The sequence below is a fragment of the Martes martes genome (assembly GCF_963455335.1).
Source record: "Martes martes genome assembly, chromosome: 2".
NCBI lineage: Eukaryota > Metazoa > Chordata > Mammalia > Carnivora > Mustelidae > Martes > Martes martes.
In genome coordinates this window covers 20,351,134-20,368,159 of record NC_137889.1, presented here as the reverse complement: position 1 = coordinate 20,368,159, position 17,026 = coordinate 20,351,134, and the positions used below count along the sequence as shown (strand labels likewise).

The window sequence follows — 17,026 nt, the reverse complement described above, 5'->3', positions numbered from 1 at the left end:
TTCCTACTATGATCTGTTCTCCATATAAATATAGCTATAATCTATTTCCCATTATTTTATGTAAATACATATATATATATAAATATAAATATTTCTGGTCTTTTATATATAGTCTTACTGGATTTATTGAACTCATCCAATTTTTTTCTCCATTTACAGGGTGGTTGTGATCATATCTGCCATGTCAGATTAACATATTTTTGGTTTTAGTTTTGTTTTGTTTCAGCCTATTTTCATTCTGATAATTTTGTTAGTAAGGGATTACATATGTTATATGAGGTTATTGATATGCAGATTGTTAGAAAAAGAAGGAAATGCTTGTCAAAGAATTCTGTTATCAGTAGAGTAAAATTTGGAAAAGAAATTGAATTTCATTTTACTTTGTTTTTAAAAATTAATTCACATATTTAAAAGAACACCAATGCAAATAAGAGATACAAAGTGCAATGTTTATTGTTGTATTTAAATATGAATACATTAAACCCTTTTCACAATGCTGACAGTTATATATAAATTATGAAACTTTGAAAAACTATTGGCTATAAACAAAAGTAATAAATGTTCCAGATGATAAAAGATATGTTATTAACAACAATTTCTAAAGATATTCCCATATAAGCTGAATTAGAGGTCACATTCCTAGGTCTGTCAATTCTTATCACTCTAGAGTTTATTTTCTAATAATAGACAGTACTAAGTACTAAGGCAGGCCAATTAAATGAAAATAAAATACAGGCTTATAGCAAACAACACAGTAAAAACATACATATAAAACAGGCTGTCAACTTACATTTTGTTTGTTCTTTTTCTCGTGCTTAGGGAAAAACAGCTCATTATAAATTATAAATAACATCAGCTTAAAGCAGGTATGAAAAAGAAAAAAATAGAAAATTGTTTAGATATTTTAAAGAGAATTTCTTCTTTAATTAGGAGTTGGGAATTAAACAATTTTTAAAATTCATTTAGCATATAGAAGAGAATAAATAACAAAAAGACACTTAAAAGTGGTTTGTAATTGTTTTTGAACAACCTAATACTACCATCTCCTTGTATGGTTCTTTACCTTATTAAAAATATTTAATCCCCAAGGTCTCACAAATAATTTATCATACTAGGCTTCAGTTTGTCTCTAAATAGCCTCTTTAAGGTCATTTTCTCATGCAAATTGAAGTATAGAATGAATATCATTAGATAATCAAAGCCATAAAAATAGATGTTTTTATCTCCCTTTCTAATCAGTTTCTTTTGAAAAAAAGAAAATAAATGCTAATAATTTGGAAGAAATTTATCTTTGATTTTAACCAGAAAAATTATTTAAGATCTATATTTAATTATCTTCTGGCTACTAGCTCCTTTCAACTTTTGAAGACTTTTTAAAATATTTAATCAAGCACTTGGGGTGCCTGGGTGGCTCAGTTGGTTGAACATCTAACTCTTGATTTCAGCTCAGGTCATGATCTCGGGGTTATGGGATGGGTCTGCATCAGGCTCATGCCCTGGGCCTGGAGCCTGCTGAAGATTCTATCTCTCCCTTTCCGTCTGTCCCCCCCACCAAATTTTCTCTCTTCCTCTGCCCCTCTGCCCTCTCAAAAAAATTAATGAAGCACCAGATTTTATAATTGTTTAACAGTCGCCTCAATTTTTAAAAATTTTCTCAATTCTATGTCAACATGTTCATTACTTTGAAAGTTACATTTGACTGTTAAGGCCTAATTCAAATTCTGAGGGTAGCCACCATCTAAACAGCTCTCCCAATACCAGACAGCTAAGCGTCCTAAAGAACTTTGTATAAGGACAGAGTGCACTAGGGTAAGATCACTGCAACGTTATGGGTGTGGATTTTAAATTAAAATGACATGGCTATCAATATTCTTTGTTTACATTTGTATCTATTATTTATTTTAATGTCTATTTCTCATAATATGTTCCAAAAACAATATTTCTCAACAAAGCATCTTCCACCTTGTCCAAAAAATCAAGTACATGACAATTATAATAAAGACTGTTTGCAGTTTCTACAGATAAATTCCATGGATTTTGGTGATTATATGATTTTTATAAGGATTTTTCTTTTATTTTTATCATGTAAAGATCTAAATTCTACTGATCAATCGAATACTCAAGCATTCAGTATCTACATATCACAAAACCACTTTTGGAAAGACTATGCTAGAAGAAGGAGTAAGTACATACATGAATAAGATCATTTACTTTTTAAGAAGAGAAAAAAATGTCCACACAGTTAACTAATATTATAATCAGAATATGATACACTTTATGAAAAAAACACAAAGATAGCAGTTAGGATATACAGAGTAGAAAGCTTCAAATCCAAGCTGTCTGTCTGCACATTCCCTTCTAAAATGACACTACATCGTCAAGAGTAGGTAAGTGATTTGTGAGATTGCTAGGTGTTGAATAACTGCATCATAACTCTAATGATGGTAAAGCTTGATGTAGGGTCTACTGAAGTTCAAAGATAATCTCTCTGAAAACAAACAATATGAATTTAATAATAATGTGAGACAAAAATTTAAGTTATTTTTAGTAAAATATTAATAATGGTTAAAGCTATTGAGTACTTCAACAAAAGTAAGGTATTATTGTGAGCTCATTATCTTCTCGAGCAATCCTTGCAATAAATACATTAAGTTGTGTTTTTTCCTGTTTTTACTGGGAATAAATTTAAGGTGATAAAAATATTTAAATTAAATAATAAAAACAAAGAAATTAGTCAAGTTCAAGCCTACAGAAGATGGAGATGACAGAGCCAAGGTTGAGGCCTGAGCCATAGGTATATTAAATTCCTTACTTTCTGGTGTTTTGGCAATGTCATCCTTAGGTGCAAATCCAGAAGTTATTTTCTCCTTTTTAGGTGTTGAAGGGACCAGGAATATAGTGAATCAGGAAAGTATAGTGACAGTAAGAATAAAACCACTTTCAAATGCTCCTGCAGAAGAGAAACCAGATTATTTTACTATCTCATAAATTATTAATGGTTTTGGTACATGCATATGAGGATCAGATTGATTATATTGACTATATTATGCACCTCTGTGTATTTTATAACTACATGTAGATAACATGTTAGAACTTGAATATTCATTTCTTAATTCAAAATAGGAGAAATAAAAGGAGGGACAAATGGTCATGGTACAGTGAGGTTAGATTCTAAACACAATACTTCCCTAACCCTCCTGTATTTATACAGGGGAAATCTATTCCTCTAATTTAAATGGAATAGATTTATATGCCCCAAGTCATATATTTTATAGAAAATATAAAAGGAAAACTTTGAGTTTAAGATTCAAAAGTTTCCAACATTAGATATGCATATGGCAGAAGTAATATCACAGTTAACTTTGGATATCCAGTTCTTTTATTTCTAACCATCTTATGAAGACATTTTTTAAGATTAATGTTGAACTGGGAATTATGTTTATGATAGAATTTATTTCTATTGTTCTCAGTTAGACCAACAGTTGCTTTGGGTGTTTCCATAGCAACTTCATGGGGAACATTTCAGAACACTTCCTTCCAGCAGGCATTTGAGAATATATATGGGCAGTCACTGTGTGAAATTTAGTCAAGAAAATCACTCAGGGACGAAATAATATTTTAATGTCCTGTGTCACTTTGTACATTCTTTCTGAATTACAGGGAGTTTGGTCTCCACTCTGTTTCTGCTCCGGTGTTCTTCAGGCTTCATGATGTCTGGAATTTTTCTTTTACCTTTAACATCTCAAAATCTGAAATTCTACTTTCTGATGATAAACCTATTATTAACATTTCTCATATTGAATTCAATCATTAATCAATGATCAGTTGTCATTCCCTAACCCTGCGCTATTTTTGCTGTCTAACATTGGTGTTCTGGCTTTACTTGTCTCTACCCAATGAGAAAAATGATGGTCAGCCATTTGAGGAGCATCATTTTTTGCTACTTGGGCATGCCACATTCTTATCACCTTCGGCCATTTCTGCTTAGCAAATCCTCAATATTGAGTCTCTCCCTGTTAATTCTGCCAGCTTCTGTTCCTAGATGGGTATGATGTTGCCATATGATACTAATTAGGACCAACAAATGGGTGACTATGTCATTGATGTCTAAATCAGAAACACTTTTCACTTTGAAAATGAAAGAGAATATTATAAAAGTGGTATAAACCAGCTCTGTCTCAGAGAAACTGGGGTGTGTCCTTCCAGTGAAAGTAGACCTATTTTCTCATCAGAGTAAGTCTTCAGTGATGCCTGAAATTCTTTTTATTTTTTTTTAATTTATTCAGTTCCCTATCAGACATTTCCAGTGTTAACTCTAAGTTTGAGTCTCAAGAAATGAATCCCTTTATCCATCCCAAGTTTAATTCAACCAGAAGTAATTATTCTTTCCTTCCATTAGAGGATTGAGACCTTACATGTCAAAATATCTCTGAGTAGTCATTTTCCTTGTGTGATTTTTTTTTTTAAAAGTCCTTTAATTCTTACTCAAAGTTCTATTCATTGTTATATTACTTCAATGGCTTTCTTTTGGGGAGGAAGGTGGAGCCAGGTGGTAGAGTCTGGGGCCATCATAATTTCTTGGTTTTCTTCTTGCACTCATCATAGCCTCCTGGGATGTATGAAATGCTTCTGGTCATTATCTACGTGTTTCTCTGTGGTTTTATAGATATCTTTCTGTGAAGGACTTGCTCCTCCATTATAGTAGATATAAGCATGCCTTAAGCAATTGTCCCTCTCCAATCTTCTTTCTTGCGTAAGTGCTAGTTGATGGAGAAATATCTCAAAGTTAGGAAGTCCAGAGCTAAACTCATTTTGTCATTGAGTGTACAAACTTCATTATTCCAATTTTTAAAAAATCACTGCATTTCCTAATTGGGTCATAGTAACAAAACCTGGGATTAATCATAAATGTCCCTGTTTTCAGCATCTCCAGATCAAATTAGTCACCTGGTCTTGTAGGCTATTCTCCCACCACACTTATTTTTTTTTTTTTAAGATTTTTATTTATTTGACAGAGAGAGATCACAAGTAGTCAGGGAGGCAGGCAGAGAGAGAGGAGGTGGGGAAGCAGGCTCCCTGCTGAGCAGAGAGCAGGATGTGGGACTTGATCCCAGGACCCTGAGATCATGCCCTGAGCCAAACGCAGAGGCTTAACCCACTGAGCCACCCAGGTGCCCTACACCACCACACTCCTTACAGTTATTACCAGGTTGTGCCTTCTTACTGATATTATGTCAGTTAGCCCCACATAGTGCTCCTACCAGATTAATCTTAAAGCTTAACTCTGATCATTTCAAGCCATTAGGCTATTCAAGAAATTTTTATGTTTCTTCTTCTTTCGGTATAAGTACAGACTCCTTACCTTTGCATTCATGGCTTTCCTTTCACTGGCTTCAAAACATACTCCCAGTTGTTTTTTCTCACAGTAGTCCATATATTAGTAAGATTGTATGGCATGCTATTTCTGATTGTTACAGAACATTCATTCTGTTTCTCCTATGGACAGCTCCTGTTGAAACACCATATTCTCATAGTTAATCTCTTCCATGAGAAATTGTTCACTCTTTTATCAAATTTGAAATCTTTCTTTAATTCCTATTAGTACTCTGTTCTTTTAAAATTTATTTTATTCAATCTCATAAATGTTATTTAAGTACTTGTTTTATCCTCCCTATAGGGTGTTGTTTTCTAAAGGAGAAGATATAAGCATTACTCATGGTTTGAATACAGGAACACCACGCTTACTTATACTAGCCAATTATTAAGTACTTGTTGAAATTGTGCAAATGTGACTATTTGACTACTGTAGAAATATGTGATAACTGTAATGTAAAAATATTGTTAATACTCTCTGCAAGCAAAATTGTTTCTAATAGATAGAAAGAATAATTTTACCCCCAAAATAGTTAAACTGATGCATGAAAAAAGTACAGGATTTTTTTTCATAGATAAATCCTAATCTCTGATAGAGCTAAGAATAGATATCCGGTCCTTAATATACCTTTTTTCCTGTTCACTTTAAACAGAGCCCTCTATATGCATGCAAACTGCTGCAGTCATTCATGAAGTAGATTCAGTCTTTCATTTTCCTTAAATCATCACTGATTTGAGCTTACTGTTTTCTCAGTTTAGCCCTAAGAAAATTATGGCCAGTTATTCATTCTCTAATTAACCTAAAAGTGAACTATATTTCATTGCTTGTAGGATGGTATGGGAAATCTGAGAGTCACCAAGAAGGGAATCCGACTTGAAGGTATATCTGAGTTTCTACTTCCATTGTATGTGAAAGAAATTCATTCCCGAAAGGTATGTGATACTGGCTTTGGCTTACTGTAAAAGATAATTTAGAGGTTATGTTTTAGCTTGAAATAGGAGGCTAAAACCCCCTTATCTCTTCAGTATGCATTTAGTTTCCTTAAGCTAAAGATTGATTTGAAGAAATCAAAACAGTGAAACAATTGAAAAATCAGTGGAGGTTAGTTTTAAACTGACAAAATTAGAGAACCATTTTGAATTAAATTGCAGTGTTGCTTTGGTTAGTCTATAAATTCGCCCCTCTATTTATCAATAGAAGTAAAAAATACACAGTTGTAGTAATTTCCAAAGGGGCATTTGATACATCATGAGTAATTTTTGCAGGAAACATTGACTTGGATAAATTATTTTATTTTAATATATTATAAATCTTTTTAGCTCAAATCAACATGCATTTTCTAAAAAAGATGAGGAAGAGTCTTAGTATAGAAATTCCATTTATTTCTGGATGAACATTATTTAAAACAAGTAAGACTATCCTTTCAAATGTCTGTGTGTGTGTGTGCGCGCGCGCGTGTGTGCCTTGTGGGTATTTTATCACTTAGCAGCATGCTAAAAATCAAAAGATTATAGCTTAGCCATTGTGTATTTTGGCTTCAGGGTGTTACTTTTCAAAAAGTAGCAAGTATTCTTGGGTCCATGAAAATAAAACTAGAATCTTTCAAATCTATTGTGCAAATATGTGTATGCATGGAAATTTAGTAAGTCAGAAAAAGTGGAAAACTTGTTATCATATAAAATGTGGAAAGCTTATTAGCCTTACTTCATAAATATGAAAGTCTATTTTAGGCTAGACTAATTTTTAAATATTACCAATATATTAGCAAATGGGTTTCATAGTAAGCCATAGTTTAATAATTTGTTTCAAAGCCATTTTCCCTTAAACATCAAAGTGAAAACAAAAGATTGGATTATTTTTATAAAACTTATTAGGTTAATTACCTTAACTTTAAATTTGATTTTGTTCTATATGAACCTGCAGAGCTTCACAAATACATTATATTGATTACCACTCTAGGTACTAGAATTTTACATTGAAAGATTACTTGCTGGATTTTGGGGAGATGAATAATACGATAGACACATGTATGGAAACCTGACCTTACTATAAAAACTGATTAAATTTAGAATTAAAAAGTTGTATTTTTGTTTTATTTTCTTTTTATGAAAACTGAAAGACTAACATGCATACCCACGCTAGTGCCTTCCCCCTGACTGGACGTCACCACCATTCACATATTTACTGATTTCTTCTTGTGGTTGACACTATTAAACTGTTGAGTACTTGAGGAAGCGAAAACTTATGCATGGAAATCAAGACATTACTTAACACAGGAAGGTGAGAATAATCATAGGCAGGAACTTCTTTGAAAATGCATTCCACTGACAAGTCCAGGGACAACAAGGGTTTATCTTCACAGCCATTTAGATCAATTTGGAGTGGCTGCCTGGGAATCCAGCTTAGAGAAGAGTTTAATCTTCTCAGCCAGACATTTTTGAGAGTGTAACAACAGTGGTAAACCAGGATTGTCCTGGGAAATGGAGATATATGTTTACACCACCCGTGGACCAAATAAGAAGGAGTCCACTAATGTGTTAGCTTAAGAGTATGAGCTGGTGGCAGTCAGGCTCCCTAACCTTCATCCCTGGGGAAGTTCAGAACCTCAAGTTCATAAGCATTTCCAAAACCCACTGTGTTGATTGAAACCTTTATGCTCCTTTCACATCCCAGACCTGTTGCTTGGCCTCCCATCTCCTCTCTTATCTTTTGCCTCTCAGTGACAGCAAAGCCTGGCACAGTGAGAGCAGGTGGGACCCTGTGTCCTCAACAGACAGGAGGCTGGGTATGACAGAAAAAACCAGAGATTCGTTTCCACTTTGGGCATTTCTCTACACACACACTATGAACACAAAGAGAAAAATGTGTCTTTTATAAGCAATTCCTGGGTTAGGATTCTTTTGTCCATGAATGTATGCAATTGTTCATTCTCTGCCGTAAAGCCTAGTCACTGTTTCAAAAAGCCAGGCACAGTTTCCCTGAGTCTGAGTTTTCTTAGGAATAAAGGGAGTTTCAAAGAAACTTATCAAAACACTGAATCCTTAGATTAAGGAAGAATACCAAGATTTCAGTAATAGTAGTAGAAATGAGATTTTTAAAAAACCCATTATACATTTCAATATTTACATCCATTTTCATGTATTCAAATATTTTTATGATAAAATATTAAAGTTCCAGTAGGTCTAACTTAAGGAAATCTACTCAATTCAAAAGATACTTAGAAAGATTCACTTAAGATGAGAAAAATACTACTACTATGTACAATAATTTTAATTTGTGTGAATTTTTTCCCCGCAATTTTGATTTGTGTGTGTGTGTGTGTGTGTGTGTTTTCCTAAATTAATGCCAGTGGGTAGCTTTCTTTATATTTTGTTAGTATTTCACTATTTAAAGTAACTTCCTGGTTATGTAGGAATTTAATCTCATACAACTAGACAGAGCAATCTCTATTAATCAAAAAATGCAGTTGCCCACAGACACATACATCTAATTTCCTAACCTAGTAAACCATGTGCTGTTTCTACTCTGAGCTAACTGGTCCCCCTGCCCCAACCAGCAGATATTTGAATATATATATATAGATAGATAGATATTTGAAGTTTATTATTATACATCACAGTTTATTCTCTTCTCCATGCTTTTAAAAAAATCAACCTTTTCAAAATGGTCCATTATTATCAGTACACAGGAGAATGTTATATTCTATGTTTGAAATATCTGAAGAATTCAATGTATCGTTCAGAATTAGCAACATTATTTTCAAGGAGTAAGTACTTACTGAATATTAGTGAAGTTAAATATGTAGTTTTCTTTAGATAGGAAAAGTACAAAGGATATGGGATTTAGGGCTACCTTACATAAATGATAACAATGATAATAAGATTTTGCATCAGTCTTCAATGCACATGATCTAACATGAAGTCAGAATCTTTGAACTGTCAGGAAATTAGGACATGTAATCATCAGGCTTTTTTTTCCCCCAGGGTTTCATGAGTCCAGAGAACTAAGGTGGTTAAATTAGCTACATTTCACTGATTCTTGCCCCCAAAATTTGCATTGTGCAGTTCTCTAGAACTTTTTGTTTTACCTAGCCTCATCTGGTATTAACTGAACAGCTCTCTTGTTAATTTTTTTCTGCTCTAATGTCCTTAATTAAGGTGGCACCTCACTGTTGACCCCTATCCCAGCATCCTTCATCAGGATCTGATAATTATGCAAGGGAACTGCTACCAGATAGTTCCAATTCCTGTACCTCCTCAACAAAGCAAAGTGAAATTTGAGCTCTTGGGACTCCTGTGTTAGCACAGCTGGGAGTAGGGCCATGTTCTCCCTTTCATGTTACAGTCATTTCACCTGGCTTCAAAGCTGGGATGCTCAGTTCTGGGCACAACCAGTTTTTGGCCTTGTGTCTTCAATTATTTTTTATAGAGTTCAGACACAAAGCCATGGGGCCGGACAAACATAGCAAACTTCTTCCCTGTATACACAACATACCCAACTCATGTACTTTGGCAAATATCCTCCATGCAAACCAGTACATACAAAGATATCTGCAAGCTTGTGTAATCATTTTATTATCATCATTATTATCATTATCATTTCAGTGTTTAAGTGTTTAAATTTTAAGTGTTTAATTAAGTATTATTTTACTATAATGTCTTTATTTAAGTTAAAAACACAAATCATGCCCCAAATTATTACATTCAGAAAAGAAGCTATTAACATATGATCAACATCATTCCAATTAGATAATTACACATCTGCACAAATGAAAGGGTAAGTATGGAGAGACATGTACAGGATATTTTTAATTAATACACTACACACGCTTTAATAAATGAAAAATCTGAAATAAATGGGAAAACACTGCTGAACTTAAGTATTTCTTTATCATAAGAATGTTTTTTAAAAAACTTGTCTTTATGGTTAAGAATAAAAGACTATGAATATCATTAAGAAGCTGGATGCATTAGCTCTGTGTTTTAATTTCAGACAGTGTTCATTAACTCCCTGCAGTGCAGTCTGAGGTGATTAGCTCCTCTCCAATTTCTCCTTACCCCTCTTCATTTTCAGTTTTTTTTTTTTTGTAATTATATTATTTTAACTTTGTCAGAGTTCATAATATTTACATTCTGTTCTGCAACTTTAATTGTGTTGGCACTTTGGTCTTAATTCTACAGATAGATGACTGTGGTACTAACCATCAGCTCCTTTTATTGTGGCTTCTTCATGACTGAGTTCATTATTCCAATCATTTCCTCCTTACTTGTATTTCATTGTTAATTAGTTTTGTTTGTTAATCCTTGAAATATTTCATGCTGAAGGTGTCTCACTATTGTCTTTATTCTTTTCTGGGAATATTACTAATGGTTCATCCCTTCTTTTCCCATTAACTAATTGCTCTCTTAAATTCCACCACTGAATATTGCCATAAAAAGTCTTCAAGCAGTCTGATATGTTTCTCCTGCTGATGACACAAACTTTCTGCCTTGATGCCAGATACATTGTTGCCATTTTATTTTAAGGAAGTGTTGTCAAGTGTATCACTCAATATCTTTCATTTCCATATGTTTGGGGCTTCACTTCAGAGAAAGCAATAATTCTTGTGTTGGATCATCTTTGTTGTGCACAGTTATAATTTCTTTAATTATTTTTAAACTCTTTATTTTTCCTCTGAATGCAAGTAATTATCTGCAATTTTTCTTCCCTGTCTTTATTTTTCTTCACACGAATTTTGCCCTTGCTCTAATGCTTTTATTTTATGTATAAGGGTGTTCTGATTCTTGGAATTTTCCATACATCCATAGTCTCCTTGTCAATGGTATTAGGGTATTTTATTGTCTTTGAGCTATGGTTTTATTAAAATTAAAAATTAATCATTCTAAAACTTAAAGCACTTGCCTAACCTAGTTTGAATGATCTCCAGTGAGTCACAATTTGAGGTAGGGGAACTACTGTCTAGTTACTTTGTTTCACCAGTGAGATGGTTGTTGGGAAGGGAGGATAGATGGGGATTGCTTTCCCTTCTGAGATACTACTAAATGACATGCCAACTAGATGCAGACTGTTTAAATTCTGTAGGTCTTAGTGTCCCTTTCTGCCTCTAAAGAATTCTTCCAGTGGTGTACTTATACTTGGTAGACTTTTTTTTAGTACCACCTACTTTACCACCTTCTTTTCCTCTATCACATAAGTTTATTTAGGTTAGACTTCTCTGAAATATATTAACACTCCTTCTTTTCTTCTGGCGATATGGATGAAAGTAGGGTAGGGATACATGTTCAAAGGTACTATGAAGTAATCGCTTTCTTTTCTTGGCTCCCACTTTTTCAAGTTTATAGGGTAAGCTTAAATCAAGAAATTGTTGGCTATTCCAAGAAACAAATACTTTTTAAAAGAAATATTTGTGGGATGCAGTTAAGATCAATTAAGCATCTGCCTTCAGCTCAGGTCATGATCTTGGGGTTCTGGGATGGAGCCGCATATTAGGCTCCATGCTCAATGGGGAGTCTGCTTCTCTGTCTCCCTTCGCCCTTCCCTCCTACTCATGCTCTCTCTCTTGCTCTGTCTCTCTCAAATGGATAAATAAAATATTTAAAAAAGAGAAAGAATTGTGGTTTAATTTTTTAAGTAGTAAAGAAGTTTCTGAAAACTTTTCTATTTGAATGTATAGTATTAGGTGAAATGCTTCCTTCCTTCCCTCATTCCTTTCTTTTCTTTCCTTTTCTTTCTTTCTTTTTTTCTTTCTTTCTCTTTCTCGGCCAATAGTCCCTAATACTATAATGTGAATAGTCCATTTGTCCTATCACTGATTTGAAATATGGCTTTCTCATACACATTTTAAAAAAATATATTTTATTTATTCATTTACTACAGAGAGAGAGAGGGAGAGCACAAGCGGGGAGAGAGGCAGGCAGAGGGAGAAGCAGACTCCCAGCAGGGAGCCTGACGTGGGACTCGATCCCAGGATGCTGGGATCATGACCTGAGCCGAAGGCAGACGCTTCACCAACCGAGCCACTCAGGTGCCCCTCTCATACACATTTTTAAATGTACATGGACTTATTTCTGGTCTCTGTTCTGTTCTATTGACATACTTAGACTAAAACCAAACTTTAGGATTTTTTTTTTTATTACTGTTAGAGCAAGTTCTTTTTTATTACTCTTTTTCAAAAGTTTTTGCCTATTGTGCATTTTCTCTTCCAAATGAACTTAATAATCAGCTGTCAAGTTTCATAAAAATTCCTCTTGAGAACTTAATTATGGTTAATTTAATTTGTGAGAAATTGACATCTTTATAGTTTTGAGTTATCCTATCTAGGAACATGGCTTCTCTTTTGATTTTTTTTTTTTTTTAGAACTTACTTTGCATTTCTTAGGAACATTTCTTAAATCTTTTTCACATAAGCATTACAGATTTGTTGTCAATCATGTTATGGTTCTTATTGCATATAGGAATGGCTTTTCCATGCACTTTTCTCATTGATCTTTGTGCTTACATAAAAAAGCTGTTCTTTTTGGCTGTGGGTATATTCTGGCCATTTTCCTGAAATTTTACTATCTCTATTATTTCTATTATATTTAAAATCATTCAGTGGCCAATAATGATTTTTAATAATAACAGCTAAGGGGGCACCTGGGTGGCTCAGTGGTTTAAAGCCTCTGCCTTCAGCTCAGGTCATGATCCCGGGGTTGTGGGATCGAGCCATGCATCGGGCTCTCTGCTTAGCAGGGTCCTCCCCTCTCTCTCTCTGCCTGCCTCTCTGCCTACTTGTGATCTCTGTCTCTCAAATAAATAAATAAAATCTTTTAAAAAAATAAATAACAGCTAAGATTCAGCTTACACAAGAGCTCTTGAGTCAAATTCCTGGTTTCAAATCCTGACTCTGTGAATAAGCAGTTGTGGTTAATTACCTTATTTAACCACTCTGTGCCTTACTTTTATCATATGTAAAATAAAGTTCACAGTGGACCTGAATGTTTTTATTATTAAAGTAATAGTGTCTTGCCCTACTAAGAGAAATATAACTTCTAAGGAAAGTCAAACGTTACATTAAATGCTTTGCATATTTTAGCTCATTCATCCTTACTATGTGATATGTATTATTATGAAAGACAGCATATTTTGAAAGAGTTTAAGGATTTGCTGACACACTGTAAATAATACATAATAAGAGATAATCTAATATTATATCATAATTTTTTGTTCTGTATATTTACTATTAACCAGTTGGGGGAAAGTAGGGAGTGGGGAAAGATTGTGAGCACATTTTTGGAACTGTTAATTTGCCCAATAGGAGAACATGGATTTCAGGTTAGACAAGTGGATCCATTAAGTCTGCATTTCATGTTGGAGGTACAAGCTAGGGATATAAATTAGAGATATTATCTGTCTCTCTGTGTATCTGTCTTATCTATCTGATTTCAGACAAGATTAGACAAGAATATCCAGTAAGTGAGTGTAAAGAGAAAATTTAAGGAAATTTATTGAATGAATCCAGGGTATCCAAAACTGAATAGTTTAGGAAGAAGTGGAAGAACCAAACACAGAAAAAGGAAAGGATATTGAAGTAGGAGGAAAACCAAAAGAATGTGGTATCTTGGAAGCAAAAAGAGGAAAGGGTTTCTAGGTTGATATAGTGAAGAACTATTCCTGATAGGCAAGTAACATGAAAACTGAAAATTTATCCTTCCACTATTAGCTTGATTATACCTTAGTCAGAAATAGTTATTTTTTTTAAACTACTCAATTACTTTAGAGAGAGAGAAAGCACTAACAGAGGGACAGAGCGGGGGTGAGAGAGAATCTCAAGCAGACGCCCACTGGATGCAGGGCCCAATGCAGGGCTCGATCTCACAACCCTGAGATCATGACCTGAACCGAATCCAAGAGTTGGACACTTAATTGACTGCACCACCCAGTTGGCCCAGAAACAAAATAGTTATTTTATCACAAAAATAGGTTTTTTTATCACATTTTAATTAATCTATTAATATGACTTTTATTTTTTAATGTATTGATGAAATTTCATGAAAAGATATTCAAACATCTAAGCATCCTTTTATTACTGGGATGATCTTTTTTTGTTGTTCATGAGGTAGCAATTTTTTTTTTTAGGTAGCAAATTTTTATTAAACAATCCTGAACAATAAACTTTGGACTTTACAGACCATTTTTATACATATTTCCTTACTTAATCTATACTGCTATCCATGAGGAGATATTGTCTTCATTTGCATATGGCAATCCAGCTGCCTTAATTCATCCAACATAAATCTTAATACTGTAACTAGAATCTCAGTCTTCCTGTGTTGATTCACTGCTTATAACAATTCATTATACTCTCCAAATTAATCCTTTTTTACACATTCTCCAGGAAACCCACATTTCTATTTATGTGTGTAGAATGCTGTGCTGGATGCATAGAAGAAGGCATGGAGACAGTTTGAGCATAGTAGGTAGTAGACCTTATTTAGGAATAAGAGAAAAAATAATACCATAGGAAAAAATATGTATATATTTTAGGAACAAGGAAATATACATATGTATTTAGGAACAAGAAAAAAAATAATACCATAGGAAATTTTCATTAAACTGGGAGACAGTTTGAAGTTGCAGAATATGTAAATGTAAGTGAAATTACTTATCAAGGGAAATATTCCTTGGACTTAGAAACAACAAAAATAACAACAACAAAAATAATGGCAGCAACAAAAACTACAGAGAGACTCCAAAAAATACTGTGTATTTTTTTCTAGAATGGTGATTGTTGTCCTCTCCCTAGTGTGGTCTCCCAGACTCCACTGAAGCCTTGTGGAGAAATCAAGATTTTCTCATCACCTCATACTTAACCAGCTACCTTTATAAACAAACATTAAACAAGTTACATGGTTCTCTTCTCTACCAAGACACATACATACACACACACACAGAGCCCTTCACTTACTACTTTTCAAGAAAATATGTGAGAAAATGACACAGCAAACCAAGAACAAAAGAGAAGCACCCATTAGCTCACGTTGCTGTTATGTACAGAATCAGAATTTTCTTTGGTGGGGAGTGGGGGGGGGGCAATCTGTTGCAAAGAACCTGGAACAGGGATATAGTAAACGTAGAGTAAAATTGATATGCTAGTAAATATTACACATCTTTTAATGCTTTACAATAATCTGATATAACAACATAGTTCAGTGTTAGGAATTACCTGCCTGAAGGAACACCAAAAATTAAGCATCAAATACTCACTCATTCATCTCCAATAGCTCCTGCTACCAATTGTTAAATACGTCCCAAATGCTAACTGCTATGTGAAGGCCCTGGTATGCGTGCTTATTTAATTCTCACAGCAACCCACATGAAGTAGACATTATTACATTCATTTTACAGATGAGAAAAAGCATGTGGCTTAAAGCAGTTATATAATTTACCTGAGAATTACAAAAAGTTGTGGGACAAAGATTAAATCCAGGTTTGTCAGACTTTTATAACCCATACTCTTAACTACTGGGAAATCTCTACATCCATGAGTGGAATAAGCCAAGTCTTGTCGGGAAGAAGGTGAAGGGAATTTCTCCAGAATTCTATTATTATTGAATCTGTGAAACATTCCATACTTCCTATAAAGTATGTTTTCTAAAATCCTTGCTATAGCATTTGTTTTAAAATAGGTACTTAGGCCCTTTAATAATTTTTCTTGCATGAGATAAAAAAATAGACACTTGTTATATTGAACGCCACTTTCTAGCAACTGGGATTTTGATGAGGTATCAGTGTCATTTCTTATAAACAAGCTAAAAGAAATTGTACTTCAACTAGATTTCTTTACTACCACCAAAGTTGTATCTACATGAGTGTGTGGGCACACAATTGGTATATAGGATCATCTTAGTCATGATGAGGAAAGGGATTTACTGAAAATGTCCAAAGTTCTAGGAGCAGACCACAGAGAAAATATTAGCAACACGTACTCTAGCTCAGAGTTTTTCAAACTTTTTTTAATATGAGCCACAGTGAGAAACAAATTTTACACTGTAGGATGGTATACACTCTGACTTTTTTTCTAATCTACTATATTCTAGTGAAGTCGTTCTATTTTAACTTTGATTGAATTAAATAATTAATATTCTATATATACGTATGTGTATATATATATATGTGTGTGTGTGTGTGTGTGTGTGTGCGTATTTGTTGCAATCCACCAAATTGATTTAATGGCCTTTTAATGTGTGTGATTTGAAAAGCTGCCCTAGCTATTAGCTCTTCAAATATTATGTTCAATTTGGCAAGGTATTTTCTCTTTTCTTTCAAGTGTCACAGATGTAATGGATTCTACAGTGGGGAATATGTAACACTTTATTTGAATTTCAAAGGAATAAATACAAAAGGTATAAATACCATGAAAGCACCAATCCTGTGTTTTGACCACTCCTCCAACTGTGTCTGGTAGATTAGTAGCCCAGTGAAATTTTTAAACTTATTAGTATGTGCGCATGCAGAAAAATATATACATCTTAGTGAACGCTTATTTTACTGAGAGAATGAAGGTTAGTATATTTTAAAAATATACATTAAAACCATGCAGAATGATGTTTCTCTGTCATGTTAGACAATGGAATAGGCAGCCCTACTGGCCCTAATATTCTGTGTTTGTTT

The 17,026-nt window shown here is 33.8% G+C and overlaps 1 protein-coding gene across 2 annotated transcripts in view; it reads left to right on the top strand.

The window, feature by feature from the left end:
• SGCZ (sarcoglycan zeta) overlaps positions 1–17,026 on the top strand; it is a gene marked incomplete at both ends in the record, with an annotated part of 464,568 nt that overhangs the window by 248,747 nt on the left and 198,795 nt on the right. For both annotated transcript variants that reach the window (XM_080797027.1, XM_080797026.1), the window contains one exon: positions 6,205–6,306. In XM_080797027.1, the coding sequence (XP_080653153.1) occupies positions 6,205–6,306 (102 nt within the window). The remainder of the gene's footprint in view (positions 1–6,204; positions 6,307–17,026) is intronic.